At 40.4% G+C, this 15,801-nt stretch overlaps 1 protein-coding gene across 1 annotated transcript; it reads right to left on the bottom strand.

The window, feature by feature from the left end:
* Positions 1-324: 324 nt before the first annotated feature.
* On the bottom strand, positions 325-14,789 carry LOC134486280 (uncharacterized). Its single transcript, XM_063285195.1, has 5 exons — positions 14,482-14,789; positions 12,875-13,058; positions 11,142-11,252; positions 1,405-1,710; positions 325-740 (listed from the first exon to the last, which is right to left on the bottom strand). The coding sequence occupies exons 1-5, from the start codon at positions 14,612-14,614 to the stop codon at positions 569-571; spliced, it is 906 nt and encodes a 301-aa protein (XP_063141265.1). The 5' UTR covers positions 14,615-14,789; the 3' UTR covers positions 325-568.
* Between the last annotated feature and the right edge of the window lie 1,012 nt (positions 14,790-15,801).

The following is a 15,801-nucleotide window of genomic DNA, read 5'->3' on the forward strand; positions in this document are numbered from 1 at the left end:
TCTTTGTTTTGTTGCCAAGATGATTAGTTTCTTGCTTTTTCTAGGGTGTAGCTTGCTTCCTTATGTTGGGCTTTACCATTTATTATCCTTTGTAGTGCTGGATTTGTAGAAAGATATTGTGTAAATTTGATTTTGTCCTGGAATATCTTGGTTTCTCCATCTATGTTAATTGAGAGTTTTGCAGGATACAGTAACCTAGGCTGGCATTTGTGTTCTCTTAGGGTCTGTATGACATCTGTCCAGGATCTTCTGGCTTTCATAGTCTCTGGCAAAAAGTCTGGTGTGATAATGATAGGTCTGCCTTTATATGTTACTTGACTTTTTCCCTTACTGCTTTTAATATTCTTTCTTTATTTTGTGCATTTGGTGTTTTGACTATTATTTGACGGGAGGTGTTTCTTTTCTGGTCCAATCTATTTGGAGTTCTGTAGGCTTCTTATATGTTTCTGGGCCTCTCTTTCTTTAGGTTAGGGAAGTTTTCTTCTATGATTTTGTTGAAGATATTTACTGGTCCTTTGAGCTGGGAGTCTTCACTCTCTTCTATACCTATTATCCTTAGGTTTGATCTTCACATTGATTCCTGGATTTCCTGTATGTTTTGGATCAATAGCTTTTTCCGCTTTCCATTATCTTTGACAGTTGAGTCGATGATTTCTATGGAATCTTCTGCTCCTGAGATTCTCTCTTCTATCTCTTGTATTCTGTTGGTGATGCTTGTATCTACGGCTCCTTGTCTCTTCCTTTGGTTTTCTATATCCAGGGTTGTTTCCATATGTTCTTTCTTGATTGCTTCTATTTCCATTTTTAATTCCTACAATTGTTTGATTGTGTTTTCCTGGAATTCTTTCAGGGATTTTTGTGATTCCTCTCTATAGCCTTCTACTTGTTTATTTATGTTTTCCTGGATTTCTTTCAGGGATTTTTGTGATTCCTCTCTATAGCCTTCTACTTGTTTATTTATGTTTTCCTGTGTTTCTCTAAGGGAGTTCTTCATGTCTTTCTTGAAGTCCTCCAGCATCATGATCAAATATGATTTTGAAACTAGATCTTGCTTTTCTGGTGTGTTTGAAAATTCCGTGTTTGCTTTGGTGGGAGAATTGGGCTCTGATGATGCCATGTAGTCTTGGTTTCTGTTGCTTGGGTTCCTGCGCTTGCCTCTCGCCATCAGATTATCTCTAGTGTTACTTTGTTCTTCTATTTCTGACAGTGCCTAGACTGTCCTATAAGCCTCTGTGTCAGTGGTGCTGCAGACCTGTTTTCTTGTTTTCTTTCAGCCAGTTATGGGAACAGAGTGTTCTGCTTTCGGGCGTGTAGTTTTTCCTATCTACATGTCTTCAGCTGTTCCTGTGGGCCTGTGTCTTGAGTTCACCAGGCAGGTTGCTTGGAGCAGGAAGGGTGTCTTACCTGTGGTCCCGAGGCTCAAGTTTGCTCGTGGGGTGTTGCTTTTGAGCTCTCCACGGGGGCAGCAACCAGGAAGATCTGCGCTGCCCTTTCCGGGAGCTTCCGTGCACCAGGGTTCCAGATGGCGTTTGGTGATTTCCTCTGGAGTCAGAGATGTGGGCAGAGCGTAGTGTCTTCTGGTTTCCCAGGCGTGTCTGCCTCTCTGAAGGTTTAGCTCTCCCTCCCACAGGATTTGGGTGCAGAGAACTGTTTATCTGGTCGGTCCCTTCAGGTTCTGGCGGTGTCTCAGATGCAGCAGACTTGCTGCTCCTGTGCCCTTATCCAGGGGAACCCAGAGGCTGTATACAGTTTCCTCTTGGGCCAGGAATGTGGGCATGGGTGGGCAGTGTTGGTGGTCTCTTCTGCTCTGCAGTCTCAGGAGTGCCCACCTGTCCCGGCGGTGAGCTCTCTCTCCCACTGTGTTTGGGAGCAGTGAGCTCCAGATGCTGGTTTTTAAAGTGACTATGGCATTTTAGGACTCTTTCCCCACATTATATAATAACAATTCTTAAATCTATCTCCTCACCCTTTCTTGCCTTATCACTTTATGCATGCTGTCCACTGGCCCAACTATTGGTGATCTCAGGTCCCAAATGTGAAAACTCAGCAAGAGCCTAAAACTCAGAATGGGATGGTATGTTGATTATTTTCAGGAGATACATATAACATGGTATAGATATGTACCCCTGGATATAGTGAACAGAGATGGACAGATTGGACAAAGTGATCATGGCCATTCCAGAATCAACTCAAAAGTCAGAGATCCAAATGATTCAGGGCTAAAAATTGTATTTTCCTGCTTGCATTCTGTCTGTTCTTTCTATTTTCGTTTTGTTTTGTTTGCTGTTTGTTTTTTGCTATTGTTTGTTTATTTGTTTCTTTGATTGATTGATTGATTTTTCTTTCCTCACTTATGAGGTATCTATTTTCTGTTTGCTGGCAAAAACTTTGAGTTTCTGACTATATATATACAACCCAATTTATTCCCAAAAAATTTTTAAAGGACCAAACACAGCTTCATTCTTCCTTATTAACCTTTTCTACAATTTTGTCCATATGATATTTCCCTACTGGAAAGCAGTTTCCCTCACTACATGTAGAAGAAAGCCACACCTCTTCAGTTGGGCTTGTAAGTGTCTCTTCAGGTTCCAGTCTATTTCATTAGTTGGGTCTGGTGCTGTGAGAAGCCTTCACAGTTCATGGATAACACAAAACTATTTGTCATTTTGCACCTTGAGCATCTACCCCCACCCCCCACATCCCTCCCCTCTCTCTTTCTGTCATGCTCATGCCCATTATGTCTTAGGTCCTACTGCATCCTCTCTCCAAAATGCTTCCAGTCTGAGTTTCAGTATTGCTTCCCAGATGAACTATTTTCTTCTTGTTCCAGTAAGTGATTACTTCTCTTTTTTTGGTGTATGCTTTTGTATATAATTTTGGTGTCAAATACTGTTATTATTTATAGGTGCCTAGAGCTTGATTTACTCTGGGCTTGTGACCTTCTTCCCTGCCCCCATCTCACTACTTCTTCCTACAGTAATCTTGTGTGTGACTTGGTGATAACTTTTGATTGAATGAAAGCACACTGTTATTTTTATTGGTAGAAATGTGGTGGTGGTGGCTGTGGTGATACTTGTTATAGTATGAAATATTAATAAAACCTGACAGCAGGGTCTGCTACCTGTCACAATGGTTTATGTTCCAAAATGAAAGAGGCACACACAGTTTATATTTCAGTAAGCCTTGAAACAACAGAATAACTGGGCCACTACCTAACCTCCATGCTGTTAATATCTACTTCCCTTCCAAAAATCCTGAGTTATTACTTACTAATTCTATGTTTTATATTGGCTGCTCTAGACCCAGTTGGGAAGCCCACTTGGCTGCAGTCTCCCAATTCTTCACATGTTGGCTATGTCTCTCTGTCCTACACTCATCTCAGGCATGGCATGTCTCCTCTCCTCCACACTCTGCCAACATGATCATTCTCCTCCCTACTCCCAGTCCCAAGCCCTGGAAATCCTAAAATCCCGCCTCTATCTGTTCTCTCCAGCTATCGGCTATTGGCATCTTTATTTATCAATCAGAACCAACTGGGGGCAGGTTCTCAGAAGCTATGTGCAGACAGTCTTGTGTAAGCACTGTGGTTTTTTGGGGGGAGGGAACATAATTAGCATTCATAATATAAGCAACTACAGTTTTGGTGGCATTGAGGATTATTTTTGTTATCTTGAATTTCTACCATCCAAGCAATAAAGCTTTGCCTATGGAAACCACAATATACATCCACTATTCTGTCTTCCTTGAAAATTTTAAGATATTCCTCTAAGAGATTTTCTCTCTAAAACAGTAAAACCACTTGCTAGGACTTTGTGAATCTTTGAATCCAATATTCCTTTCAGGGATAGTTGACTTCGCCTGTGTGTCACAATCAGTTGGGGTCTCTGAGGCTGTTAATATATATTTGTCTGTCTGCAATGAAGCTGATGAGAGATAAATCTTCAATTCATAGAATTCTACACCCTTTGAAACTGTCACTCACAGCATGAATAATAAATACCACAGTACTAATAGGGTAATACAAGGGAAGTGACTGACTATAGACTTAGTCCCCTTGGGGAAGACTTTTTGTTTCAGTGTAGAGCTGCCATACATTGAACTTGGGTGTTTTTATTTACTTTGTTATAGGAACAGATCTACAAGAGGATACCTATAATGAGGATAGAAGTGATCCAGCATATACATATTGGACAAAAGACCCATTTATTTGTGTCATGAAAATCTGTTGAGTAACCACAATGTTTTCTTTTCTTTCCTTTCCTTTTCTTTTCCTTTTCTTTTCCTACAAAGTCATTTATCCTTATGGACTGTTGTAATAGAAATGCCTTTAAAAGATAGATAAAAACTTTTTGCACATAGTGAAAAGAGATGAAAACGTTTTCCAAAATAAAAGTAGAAATAGCAATAATTCTTTGGAAGATGTCCATAAATGCCATACACTATTTCAGACATTTTCCCCCTTATAATTTATTTAATTATAAGAGTCGGTCTGTAAACTGCATATTTCTCCCATTTTATAGGTTAAACTTTAACATGCAATAAAATCAGATTTGGAGCCAAATCTTGATCTAAACTTGGCTTTTTTTCATGATTTGGGATGATAATTACATACAAAAGTGAAATAATTTTGTTTAACAAGTTAACAGAAGTGCTCTTTTGTGTCAATGATGAATTTTGTCACTATCCTTCAATGATGCCACACTGCAGAATGATTCAATGATATTTTCTGCTTGCTAAAATTATGTATTTTAAAGGTGCTAGTAGTGAAAATGCCGAGACGTTAGCATAGGGTTAAATACTAAAGTGCTGATAGCAACCTCTAATTCTGAGCAGTCTAAATACAGTTGTGTACTCTTCCTTTGAGACAGAATTGTCCAGAAATTTTGAGACAAATCAGAGAAAGATAATTTGAAATATATATTAAAATATGTGTGTAATTAAAAATTAATGGCACTGTAAAAGGACACAACTATAACACTTTCTATAAGAATTAGTCTCCACTATTATAATCACATGATCATAGCAGGTTGATATTTAAAATTAAAAAAGAAAAACAACCTCTTCATCTTTAGGATCCTGTCCCAGACTGCTCCTGGGTTCCTGTTTCCTGAGGACTCCAGAAAAGTCCCTTGGCGCAGAAGTGACTGTCTTACCTCTGTCTTGTGTGTCTCAGTGCTACTGGTGACTGGCTTTCAGCTCTGGGCACAGGCAGAGACCAGAAGGGTCCTATCCCAGACAGTTCCTCAGTTAGTGTTCAGAGGTCTCTAGGCGGGTTCCTCTTAGGCCAGGAATGTGAGCAGAAGTTATGGTCTCCACTGAACTCTTATGATTCTCTGCATTTCTGAGAGTCCAGCTCTTTCCCACACAGGATTTGGTAACAGAGAGCTGTGGGACAGGGTCAGCTCCAGGCACAGGTAGAAACAGAAAGCTGTCCTGTATTTCTTTAAGGGAGAATAAAAAATATCATCATCATGAGACATGATTTTTAATCAAAATCTTGACTTTCCAGTGTGTTGGGATATTTAGTATTTGCTTTGGTGGGAGAACTGGGCTCTGACGATGCCAAGTAGTTTTGGTTTCTCTTGCTTAGATTCCTGCCCTTGCCTCTCACAATCTGGTTATCACTGGTGTTAGCTGGTTTTCTGTCTCTGATAGTGGCTTGACGCTCTTCTAAATTTGTGTGTCACCACTCCTGGAGACTGGCTTTCTCCCAGCAGGATCTGGGTACAAAGAGCTGTGTCACAGGGTCAGCTCTGGGTGCAGGTCAAAACTGGCAGGATCCTGTCCCAGACTGCTTCTGGGTTCATGTGACCTGAGGCATCCGGTGGGTCCCTCAGAGCAGAAGTGGTGGTCTTACCTTTGCTCTCAGCTGTGTCATTGCTTCTGGAGACTAGCTGTCAGCTCTGTGTACAGGCAGAGACTGGAAGGATAATTTCCCCAAATGCTAAAAGGATCCTGTGTCCAGAGAGATCCAGGAAGGTTCCTCTTGGGCCTGGAATGTGAGCAGAAGTGGTCGTCTCCCCTCAGCTCTCAGCATTGTCCACATTTCTGAGAGTCCTGCTCTCTCCCCAGAGGATCTGGGTACAGAAAAGTGTGGGACCCAGTGCATTCTAGGCACAGGTAGAAACCAGAAAATCCTGTCCCTGAGTTTCTGTGTCCTGATCACTTGAGGCAGTTCCCTTGGAGAAGAAGTGTGGTCTTACCTCTCCTCTCAGGTGCGTCAATGCTCCTGGTGACTTTAAAACAGTTTTTGACTGAAAATAATTTTTCCATGTAATTTGGATTATGTTTTCCATTCCATCAATTTCTGCTAGTTCATTTTTACCACTGGTAGTAAGTGACAACTACTACTCAGTAAACCACTGGAAATCAATCAGGCTGTTTCCCAGAAAATTAAGGATTATTATACCTGAAGACCCAGGTATATAAAGAAAATGTTTTTTCTTTATATGATGGAATACTACTCAGCTATCAAAAACACTAACATCATAAAATTTGTAGGAAAATGGATGGAACTACACCCTAGAAAAAGCAAGAAAGTAATTTATTTGCAACAAAAACAAAACCCAAGAGTGGAAAAAAAACATAATTCCACCTCTAACAACAAAAAAATAAAAGAAAAAAAAACAATTACTATACCTTAATATCTCCTTTGGACTTGATTCCCCAATAAAAAGACATAGACTAAGAGTCGGGATAGGTAAAGAGGAACCAGCATTTTGCTGCATACAGAAAACATACCTCAGTGAAAAAGACAGATGCTACTTCAAAGAAAAGGTTCTTTCAAGCAAATGGTTCCTAGAAACAAGCTGGAGTAGCCATTCTAATATTCAAAAAATTGACTTTTAACCAAAAGTTACCAAAAAAGATAAGGAAAGACACTTCATATTCATCAAAGGAAAAATTCACCAAAATGAGCCCTTAATCCAGAATATCTATGCTCCAAATACAAGGGCAACTACAGTCATAAAAGAAACCCCACTAAAGTTCAAAGCACACATTGCAACTCGCACAATAATAGTGAGAGACTTCAACACCCCACTCCAATCAATGGATAGATCATGGAAACAGAAACTAAACAGAGACTTAGAGAAAATAACAGAAGTTATAAACCAAGTGGATTTAACAAATATCTATAGAACAGTTTGTCCTAAATTAAAAGAATATACTTTCTTCTCAGCACTGCATGGTACCATCTCCAAAACTGACCATATAATTGGTCACAAAACAGGTCTCAACAGATACAAGAAGATAGAAATAATTCAATGCATCCAATCAGATCACCTCAGATTAAGGCTGGTCTTCAATAACAACAAAAACTACAGAAAGCCAGCATACACATGGAAGTTAAAAAATGCTCTACTCAATGTTAACTTGGTCAAGGAAGAAATAAAGAAATTAAAGACATTTTAGAATTTAATGAAAATGAGGGCACAACACACCCATACCTATGGGACACAATGAAAGCAGTGCTAAGAGGAAAACTTATAACTCTGAGTGCCTCTAAAAACAAACAAACAAACAAACAAACAAACAAACAAACAAACAAAAAACTGGAGAGAGCATACACTAGCAGTTTGACAGGATACCTAAAGAAAGACTCTAGAACACAAAGAAGCAAATACACCACCCAAGAGGAGTAGACAGCAGGAAATAATCAAACTCAGGGCTGAAATTAACGAAGTAGAAACACAAAGAACTGTACAAAGAATCAACAGCCCCAGAAGCTGTTTCTTTGAGAAAATCAACAAGATAGATAAACCCTTAGCCAGACTAACAAGAGGGAACAGAGAGAATCCAAATTAACAAAATCAGAAATAAAAAGAGAGACATAACAACGGAATCTGAGGAAAATTTTAAAAAAAGTCATCAGATCCTACTACAGAAGCCTATATTCAGCAAAACTGGAAAATGTCCATTTCTGGACGAAATGGACAGTTTTCTAGACAGATACCAGGTACCAAAGTTAAATCAGTATCAGATAAACCATCTAAACAGCCCCATAACTCTTAAAGAAATAAAAGCAGTCATTAAAAATCTCCCAAACAAACAAATGAAAAAAAAGCCCAGGACTAGATGGGTTTAGTGCAGAATTCTGTCAGAGCTTCATAGAAGACTTAATAGCAATAATGGCTTAACTATTCCACAAAAATAGAAAGAGAAGAAAAATACCCAATTCCTTCTATGAAGTTATGATTACACTTATACCTAAATCACAAAGACCCAACAAAGAAAGAAAACTTCAGACCAGGTTCCCTCATAAATACAGACGCAAAAATACTCAGTAAAATTTTACAAACCAAATCTAAGAACACATCAAAACAATCATCCTTCATAATCAAGAAGTCTTCACCCTAGGGATGCAGGGATTGTTCGATATATGGAAATCAAACAAACATAATACAGTATATAAACAAACTCAAAAAAAGAAAAAAGTAAGAAAGAAACCCACATGATTATCTCATGATATGCTAAGAAATAATTTGTCAAAATTTTAAACCCTTTCATGGTAAAAATCTTGGAAAGATCAGGAATCCAAGATCCATACCTAAACATTCTAAAAGTGATATACAACAATCCAGTAGCCAACATCAAACCTAATGGAGAGAAACTTGAAGTAATCCCACTAAAATCAGGGACTAGGCAAGCCTGCCCACTGTCCTCCTACTTATTCAGTATAGTACTTAAAGTCCTAGCCAGAGCAATCAGACAATAAAAAGAGCTCAAAGGAATACAAATTGAAAAGGGAGAAGTCAAAATATCACTACTTGCTGATGATAAGACAGTGTAATTAAAAGACCCCAAATGTTCGACCACAGAATTAATAAGCCTGATAAACAACTTAAGGAAATTGGCTGGATATAAAATTGATTCAAACAAATCTGTAGCCTTCCTCACTCAAAGGATAAACAGGCTGAGAAAAAAATAGAGAAATGACACCCTTCACAATAGTTACAAATAACATAAAATACCTCTGTGTGACCCAACCTAACAAGTGAAATATCTGTATGACAAGAACTTCAAGTCTCTAAGAAAGAAACTGAAGAAGAACTCAGAAGATAGAAATATCTGCCATGCTCATGTATTGGCAAAATTAATATTGTAAAAATGGCCATCTTGCCAAAAGCAATCTACAGATTCAATGCAATCCTCATCAAAATCCCAACTCAATTTTTCAGTGTTAGAAAGAGCAATTTGTAAATTAATTTGGAATAAAAATAACTCATGATATCAAAAACTATCCTCAACTATAAAACATTATCTGGGGGACTCACCATCCCTGACCTCAAGCTGTATTACAGAGGAATAGTGAGAAAAACTGTATGGTATTGGTACAGAGATGGGCAGGTAGATCAATGGAATAGAATTCAAGTCCCAGAAATGAACCCACACACTATGGTCACTGATTTTTGACAAAGCAGCTAAAACCATTCAATGGGGGAAAAAGATAGCATTTTCAATGAATAGTGCTTGTTCAATTGGAGTTCAGCATGAAGAATACAAATCGATCAATTCTCATCGTTCAAGTCCATGGGGATCAAGGACCTCCACATAAATCCAGATGTGCTCAAACTAATAGACAAAAAAGTGGGGAAGAGCCTCCAACACATGGGCACTGAGGAAAATTTCCTGAACAGAACACAAATGGTTATTCTCTAAGGCCAAGAATCGACAAATGGGATCTCATAAAATTGCAAAGCTTCTGTAAGGCAAAGGACACTGTCATTAGGACAAAACAGCAACCAACAGATTGAGAAAAGATCTTTTCCAATTCTATATCCAATAGAGTACTAATATCCAATACATACAAAAAAGTCAAGAAGTTAGACTCCAGAGAATCAAATAACCCTATTTATAATGGGGTACAGGGCTAAACAAAGAATTTTCAGCGGAGGAACATCTAATTGCTGAGAGGTACCTAAAGAAATGTTCAACATCCTTAGTCATCAGGGAAATACAAATCAAAACAACCTTGAGATTCCACCTGATACCAGTTATGACTGGTAAGAGAAAACTCAGGTGACAGCACATGTGGTCGAAGACTTGGAGAAAAAGTCCTCCATTTTTGGTGGGATTGCAGGCTTGTACAACCACTCTTGAAATCAATCTGAAGACTCCTCTGAAAATTGGACATTGAACTACCTGAGTACCCAGCTATACAACACCTGGGCATATATATAACATATAACATATGGCCAACATATAACAAGGACACATGCTCCACTATGTTCATAGCAGTCTTATTCATAATATCCAGAAGCTGGAAAGAACCCAGATGTCTCTCAACAGAGGAACGGATACAGAAAATGTGGTATATTTCCACAATGAAGTACTAGTCAGCTATTAAAAACAATGACTTCATGAAATTCTTACACAAAATGAATGTAATTAGAATGTATCATCCTGAGTTCCCTGCACTCTCAGAAACAGCAAGACTAGCAAACACCAGAGACAACCCAATGGCTAGAGGCAAGTGCAGGAACCTAAGCGACAGACACCAAGACTAATTGATATCATCAGAGCTCATCTCTGCCCTGGCCAGTGGGGGTTCAGAGTGGACCTGGGAGCGGGCGAGAAAATGGGGGCCAGGAGGCACAAAGAAGGAGAGCAAGTCTGTCCTGATCAAGCTCTCAAGATTTATTTCAAAAAACAGTGGCTTATAAAGACAAGCAGGCAGGAGGTTACCCAGGACAATCCATCACTCCCACCACCATTCCTATATCCCTAAACCATAAATTGCAGGTATACATTGATAAGAACAGACAACTGGCTAGGTGTCCAAAGGCTAGAGGCTGTGACTGGCTTAATTTTCCTGGAGATAGGGGCCATACAATGAACAGAGCATTCCTGAGAATTCCTGAGACTGAGCGTGCTGGGCTCCAGGCATCCCCGCCTCCCACACACTTTTTAACATTTTTAGATGAGGCCAGCAAGCAGCCGGAGATGATTGCATTGTGAGGATAAATGGACATTAACCAGAATGGGGAAGCATGGACCTGATCCTCTAGTCACTTTGTGCAGCATCAGTGTCTTTTTTGAGAGGGGAGGAACTTTTGCCTTAGTGATCTTGACAGAAACGTTCTCTGTGAAATCCAAACGAAGGGAGATATTAACACCAACCTCTATGCAATCAGGTTTACCTCTCAGGGGACTCAGAGATAGACAATAGGGTCCTCACCTTGCAGTACCTCTTCTCACACCCCTTGCAGGTACCCATGCCAGTAAAGGCGAGCATAACTCTCAGTTTTATGCTGTTCCCAAAGGAGGCAGATCATCATAGGGCTCAGTCAGGCCTCTGTCAGCCAAATCAAGTCTCTGATAATGAATTTGTAGGGGTTTGGATGCCAAGGAGTCAATCTGATGTCTAATAAAGCTCATAAGTTTGTAATGGCATCAATAGAAGGACTGGCTCTAAACCTTGTACTTTTAAACTTTTTCTTTTAGTTTCTTTCTTTATTTTTTTAAACAAAATAAATTCTTTACCAAGGCAAAGATATGATTTTAGCTCAGTTACCAAATGGGCTCATGATTGCACAACTCAATCCAGCTAATTCCTCCCTGTCAAGAACCACTTTCACTCTCCCAAAAGTCCAGGGAATTGGGGTGATGACTCTTCTATTACTTCTTCAAGCTGTATATGAGCATCGAGATATCATTGCAGGTAGGGGGTAGGAAGAATGAAGCAAATGTTATAGTGGATGTGCATCTTGACTAGACCCAGCTGAAAGTCCTTGAGACTAGGAATTTAAGTAGGTACATTCTGCAAAATACAACTCTCAAGACAAAAGTTTAGAATAGAGATATCTTTTTGTGTGATTCTGTTAAATCTAATTTTTTAGGCGGTCTCCATCTCTCAAATCTGATCAGTTTGTCTCTGAGGTTTCCAGAGCATAATCACACTTTTTTTGTTAAACACAAAACCAAAATCTTTCTCCCAAAATACTGTGTTCCTTAGTCTGTAACCAGAAAAGCTTGTGTCTTGCACTCTCTCCCAGAGTAATAATATAACCATAAAACTCAAAGTCACACCTATCGTGAAGATTAAACAATTTTAAAAAATGAAGTAAACTAAACAGTAGCGTTAAACAAGGAACCTGATAGGCCAATTAAACACCTTTTATCAATTCCAATACCAATAAGCAACTTAACAAAATATTTGGACTTTACCCCAAAATATATCAATCTGTCAAGCTCTGTACCCAGAGTTTCTAAGGCAGGTTCCAGAAGTATACATCCCAATTCCATGGCAGCTTAGTGTCTCTGGCCTCCACAAGCCAGTTATCTCTGTGTAACTTTCTGACACCTCCTGCTTAAAACCCAAAAGGTCAGAAGGATCATGAGGCCCTGCTTTCACGGTCTGTAATTCTTCATACTGAAAATTAAGATCAAGCAAGCTTCTGCCCTTCTGCTCCATGGGAGGTTTCTGTCCTCCCTGAGCTTGCCTTTGAACACTGCATTACAGTTTCACAGGCGTACTGTCCCAGTCAACTCCCCACCTGGCACTGTCCCCGGAGCAGGGCGCAGGCGCTTGGCACCAGAAGCGAGAGCCCCTTTGGACCCGCCTCCCCCCCCCCCCGCCCCGGGTCAGTGAAAAAAAAGATGAGAGTAGTGTGGTATTTCACCTGTGGCCCTAGAGACCAGCAGACCCACCCTGACCCATGTCGGGGAACAAGGGGGCACTGGGTTAGCTCAAGATCCAAAGCCTGCAGTTTCTTTAAAAGGGCAAGATACTCTCCTAACTTTAAAAGTAAATCTTTAAAGGAGACTACCTCCCAGCAAAGTTTTGTTTCAGCATATTCAGTGGCACTGGCAATGTCTGAGTCAAAATCAAAACCGGGAGCGCAAAATGGAGGGGCAATGGCGTAGCCCAGACCTTGCAGCCTGTAAGGGTGGGGCAGCCTTTTCTTCTAGGAATAATGAATTCTTGTCCGGCTCCTTGTGGACCAGGGCTTTCAACTCTGTCAGGGAGGGATTAATTTTGAGAGTAGGATCTGCTGCTGTGGATGCCTGCTGAGAGGCCTGCTGCTGTTTGGCAGGCAAACCTGGAGGTTCTGGGTCTGGCATGACAATAGAAACAGAATCACAAACTGAAGCTCTATAAGGCTTTTTCTCCATCTGTAACTGAAAGACCTCCCCAAGGAGAGACACTCACTCAGTCACTCCGGATATCAGCGAACCCCAATCACCAGCCAGAGGCGTTCTTGATGTAATCAGCAAGAGGCTTTGTGGTTGTTGTTTTGTTGTTGTTGTTGTTGTTTGTTTGTTTGTTTGTTTGTTTGTTTTATTTGGCGCCCTGAGGCTCAACTCATAACTCACGCAGGAGCAGAGGATAAGAGCCCCGAGCTGCATTGCACTAGCATTTTTAAACATAATAACTGCAGATGTGGAGGGCAGTGAGGGAATGCACCTGGTTGGCTTGTTTAAACTTAAGCAAATATCAGCCTGGAAAGTATCAGAAGTTTCTGTTCCCATAGTTTTGTAAAACTTTAGCAGCTTATAAAACATTTGGGAGTTTTTCTTTAATTCTTTCATTCCCCCATTTTTTTCATGGTTTTAATCTTAAAATCATAACTCAATCACATTACTAGTGATGGGCCTTAACAACACGTTCTCTAATAAGCAATAAACCAGAGTTGAGCCAAGGGGAAGAATTGGAGCAGGTTTTAAACCAACTTTTGTCTTGAGCTTGCTCTCTCTTCTTAAAAACTTTGTTTTAATCTTTTATTTTTACTTTTTTTTTTATTAACTTGAGTATTTCTTATATACATTTCGAGTGTTATTCCCTTTCCCGGTTTCCGGGCAAACACCCCCCTCCTCCCTCCCCTTCCTTATGGGTGTTCCCCTCCCAACCCTCCCCCCACTGCCACCCTCCCCCCAACAGTCTAGTTCACTGGGGGTTCAGTCTTAGCAGGACCCAGGGTTTCCCCTTCCACTGGTGCTCTTACTAGGATATTCATTGCTACCTATGAGGTCAGAGTCCAGGGTCAGTCCACGTATAGTCTTTAGGTAGTGGCTTAGTCCCTGGAAGCTCTGGTTGCTTGGCATTGTTGTACATATGGGGTCTCGAGCCCCTTCAAGCTCTTCCAGTTCTTTCTCTGATTCCTTCAATAGGGGACCTATTCTCAGTTCAGTGGTTTGCTGCTGGCATTTGCCTATGTATTTGCTGTATTCTGGCTGTGTCTCTCAGGAGAGATCTACATCCGATTCCTGTCGGCCTGCACTTCTTTGCTTCATCCATCTTGTCTAATTGGGTGGCTGTACATGTATGGGCCACATGTGGGGCAGGCTATGAATGGGTGTTCCTTCAGTCTCTGTTTTAATCTTTGCCTCTCTCTTCCCTGCCAAGGGTATTCTTGTTCCCCTTTTAAAGAAGGAGTGAAGCATTCACATTTTGATCATCCGTCTTGAGTTTCATTTGTTCTAGGCATCAAGGGTAATTCAAGCATTTGGGCTAATAGCCACTTATCAATGAGTGCATACCATGTATGTCTTTCTGTGATTGGGTTACCTCACTCAGGATGATATTTTCCAGTTCCAACCATTTGCCTATGAATTTTATAAAGTCATTGTTTTTGACAGCTGAGTAATATTCCATTGTGTAGATGTACCACATTTTCTGTATCCATTCCTCTGTTGAAGGGCATCTGGGTTCTTTCTAGCTTCTGGCTATTATAAATAAGGCTGCGATGAACATAGTGGAGCACGTGTCTTTTTTATATATTGGGGCATCTTTTGGGTATATGCCCAAGAGAGGTATAGCTGGATCCTCACGCAGTTCAATGTGCAATTTTCTGAGGAACCTCCAGACTGATTTCCAGAATGGTTGTATCAGTCTGCAACCCCACCAACAATCTTTGCCAAATTGTCTTTAACTCTTCCTGAGTGATCTATATAAAAACATTTTTTTTAAATGCAGCACACAAGCCTCCTTTTTAAAGGAATAACAGTAGGTCTAATCTTTTCTTATTCTTGAAGGACTATCTCTGAGAGGGAGGACAGGAATTCTTGGAGGTCAGTTAAAGTCTTTCTGTTCTTTTTATATCTAGGTCAATGGCAGTTCTGAATTCTCCATAGGCTTGTATTGCAGGGCAACAGCAGATGTCCCTGTAGCTACCCTTGCAGCACCTAAACTCAGCCCTAAGATAATTGTCAGAGTAATTTCCAACTTTCTTTTGTGCCTTACTATGTCTCTAGCATCAGGATTCCAATAGTTCAGTATATCCTCATAAGGATGGTATAACAATCTGGGCACTATCTGAACCAACACACAAAAGTCATGATTGCCTTTTAGAACTTCTAAACTTATACATGTTGTGATTCCTGAGGCACAGGTCCAAGAAGTGTTAGGAGTACTAACGTACTAATGCCTTCACAGTGAGGGATTGTCACATCATTTGCAATAGACTTCAAGCCAACCCCCACACTTACGATTGGGGGACCTATCTCGATGGAATCTAGGGCAAACATAAAACTCTTGTTTTCAAAGCACATTCCTCAAGTGAGCATTACAGCAACCCCGAGTCATGTCTCTGATATATCCACTTATCTGATGTGCAAGTCTAGGGAGCTTATAAAAATCTGAGTGTCCCTCTAGGTCCCAGCCCCCCCCCCCAATCCCAACAGCTAGTATGCTGCTGGTGAGTTCTGACACTTGACGGCTGTCAGGGTGGTCAGCAGCACCAGGTACAGTCCTCTCCAGTGAGGCTCAAGTGTCTGGACCTGGATGTTGTCGTACTTGGACAGAGTCTCCAACCTGGAACTGGTGAGATGTCTCAGGGGTCCCCAGGACATAGGCTATTG

The sequence above is a fragment of the Rattus norvegicus genome, chromosome 3 (assembly GCF_036323735.1).
Source record: "Rattus norvegicus strain BN/NHsdMcwi chromosome 3, GRCr8, whole genome shotgun sequence".
NCBI lineage: Eukaryota > Metazoa > Chordata > Mammalia > Rodentia > Muridae > Rattus > Rattus norvegicus.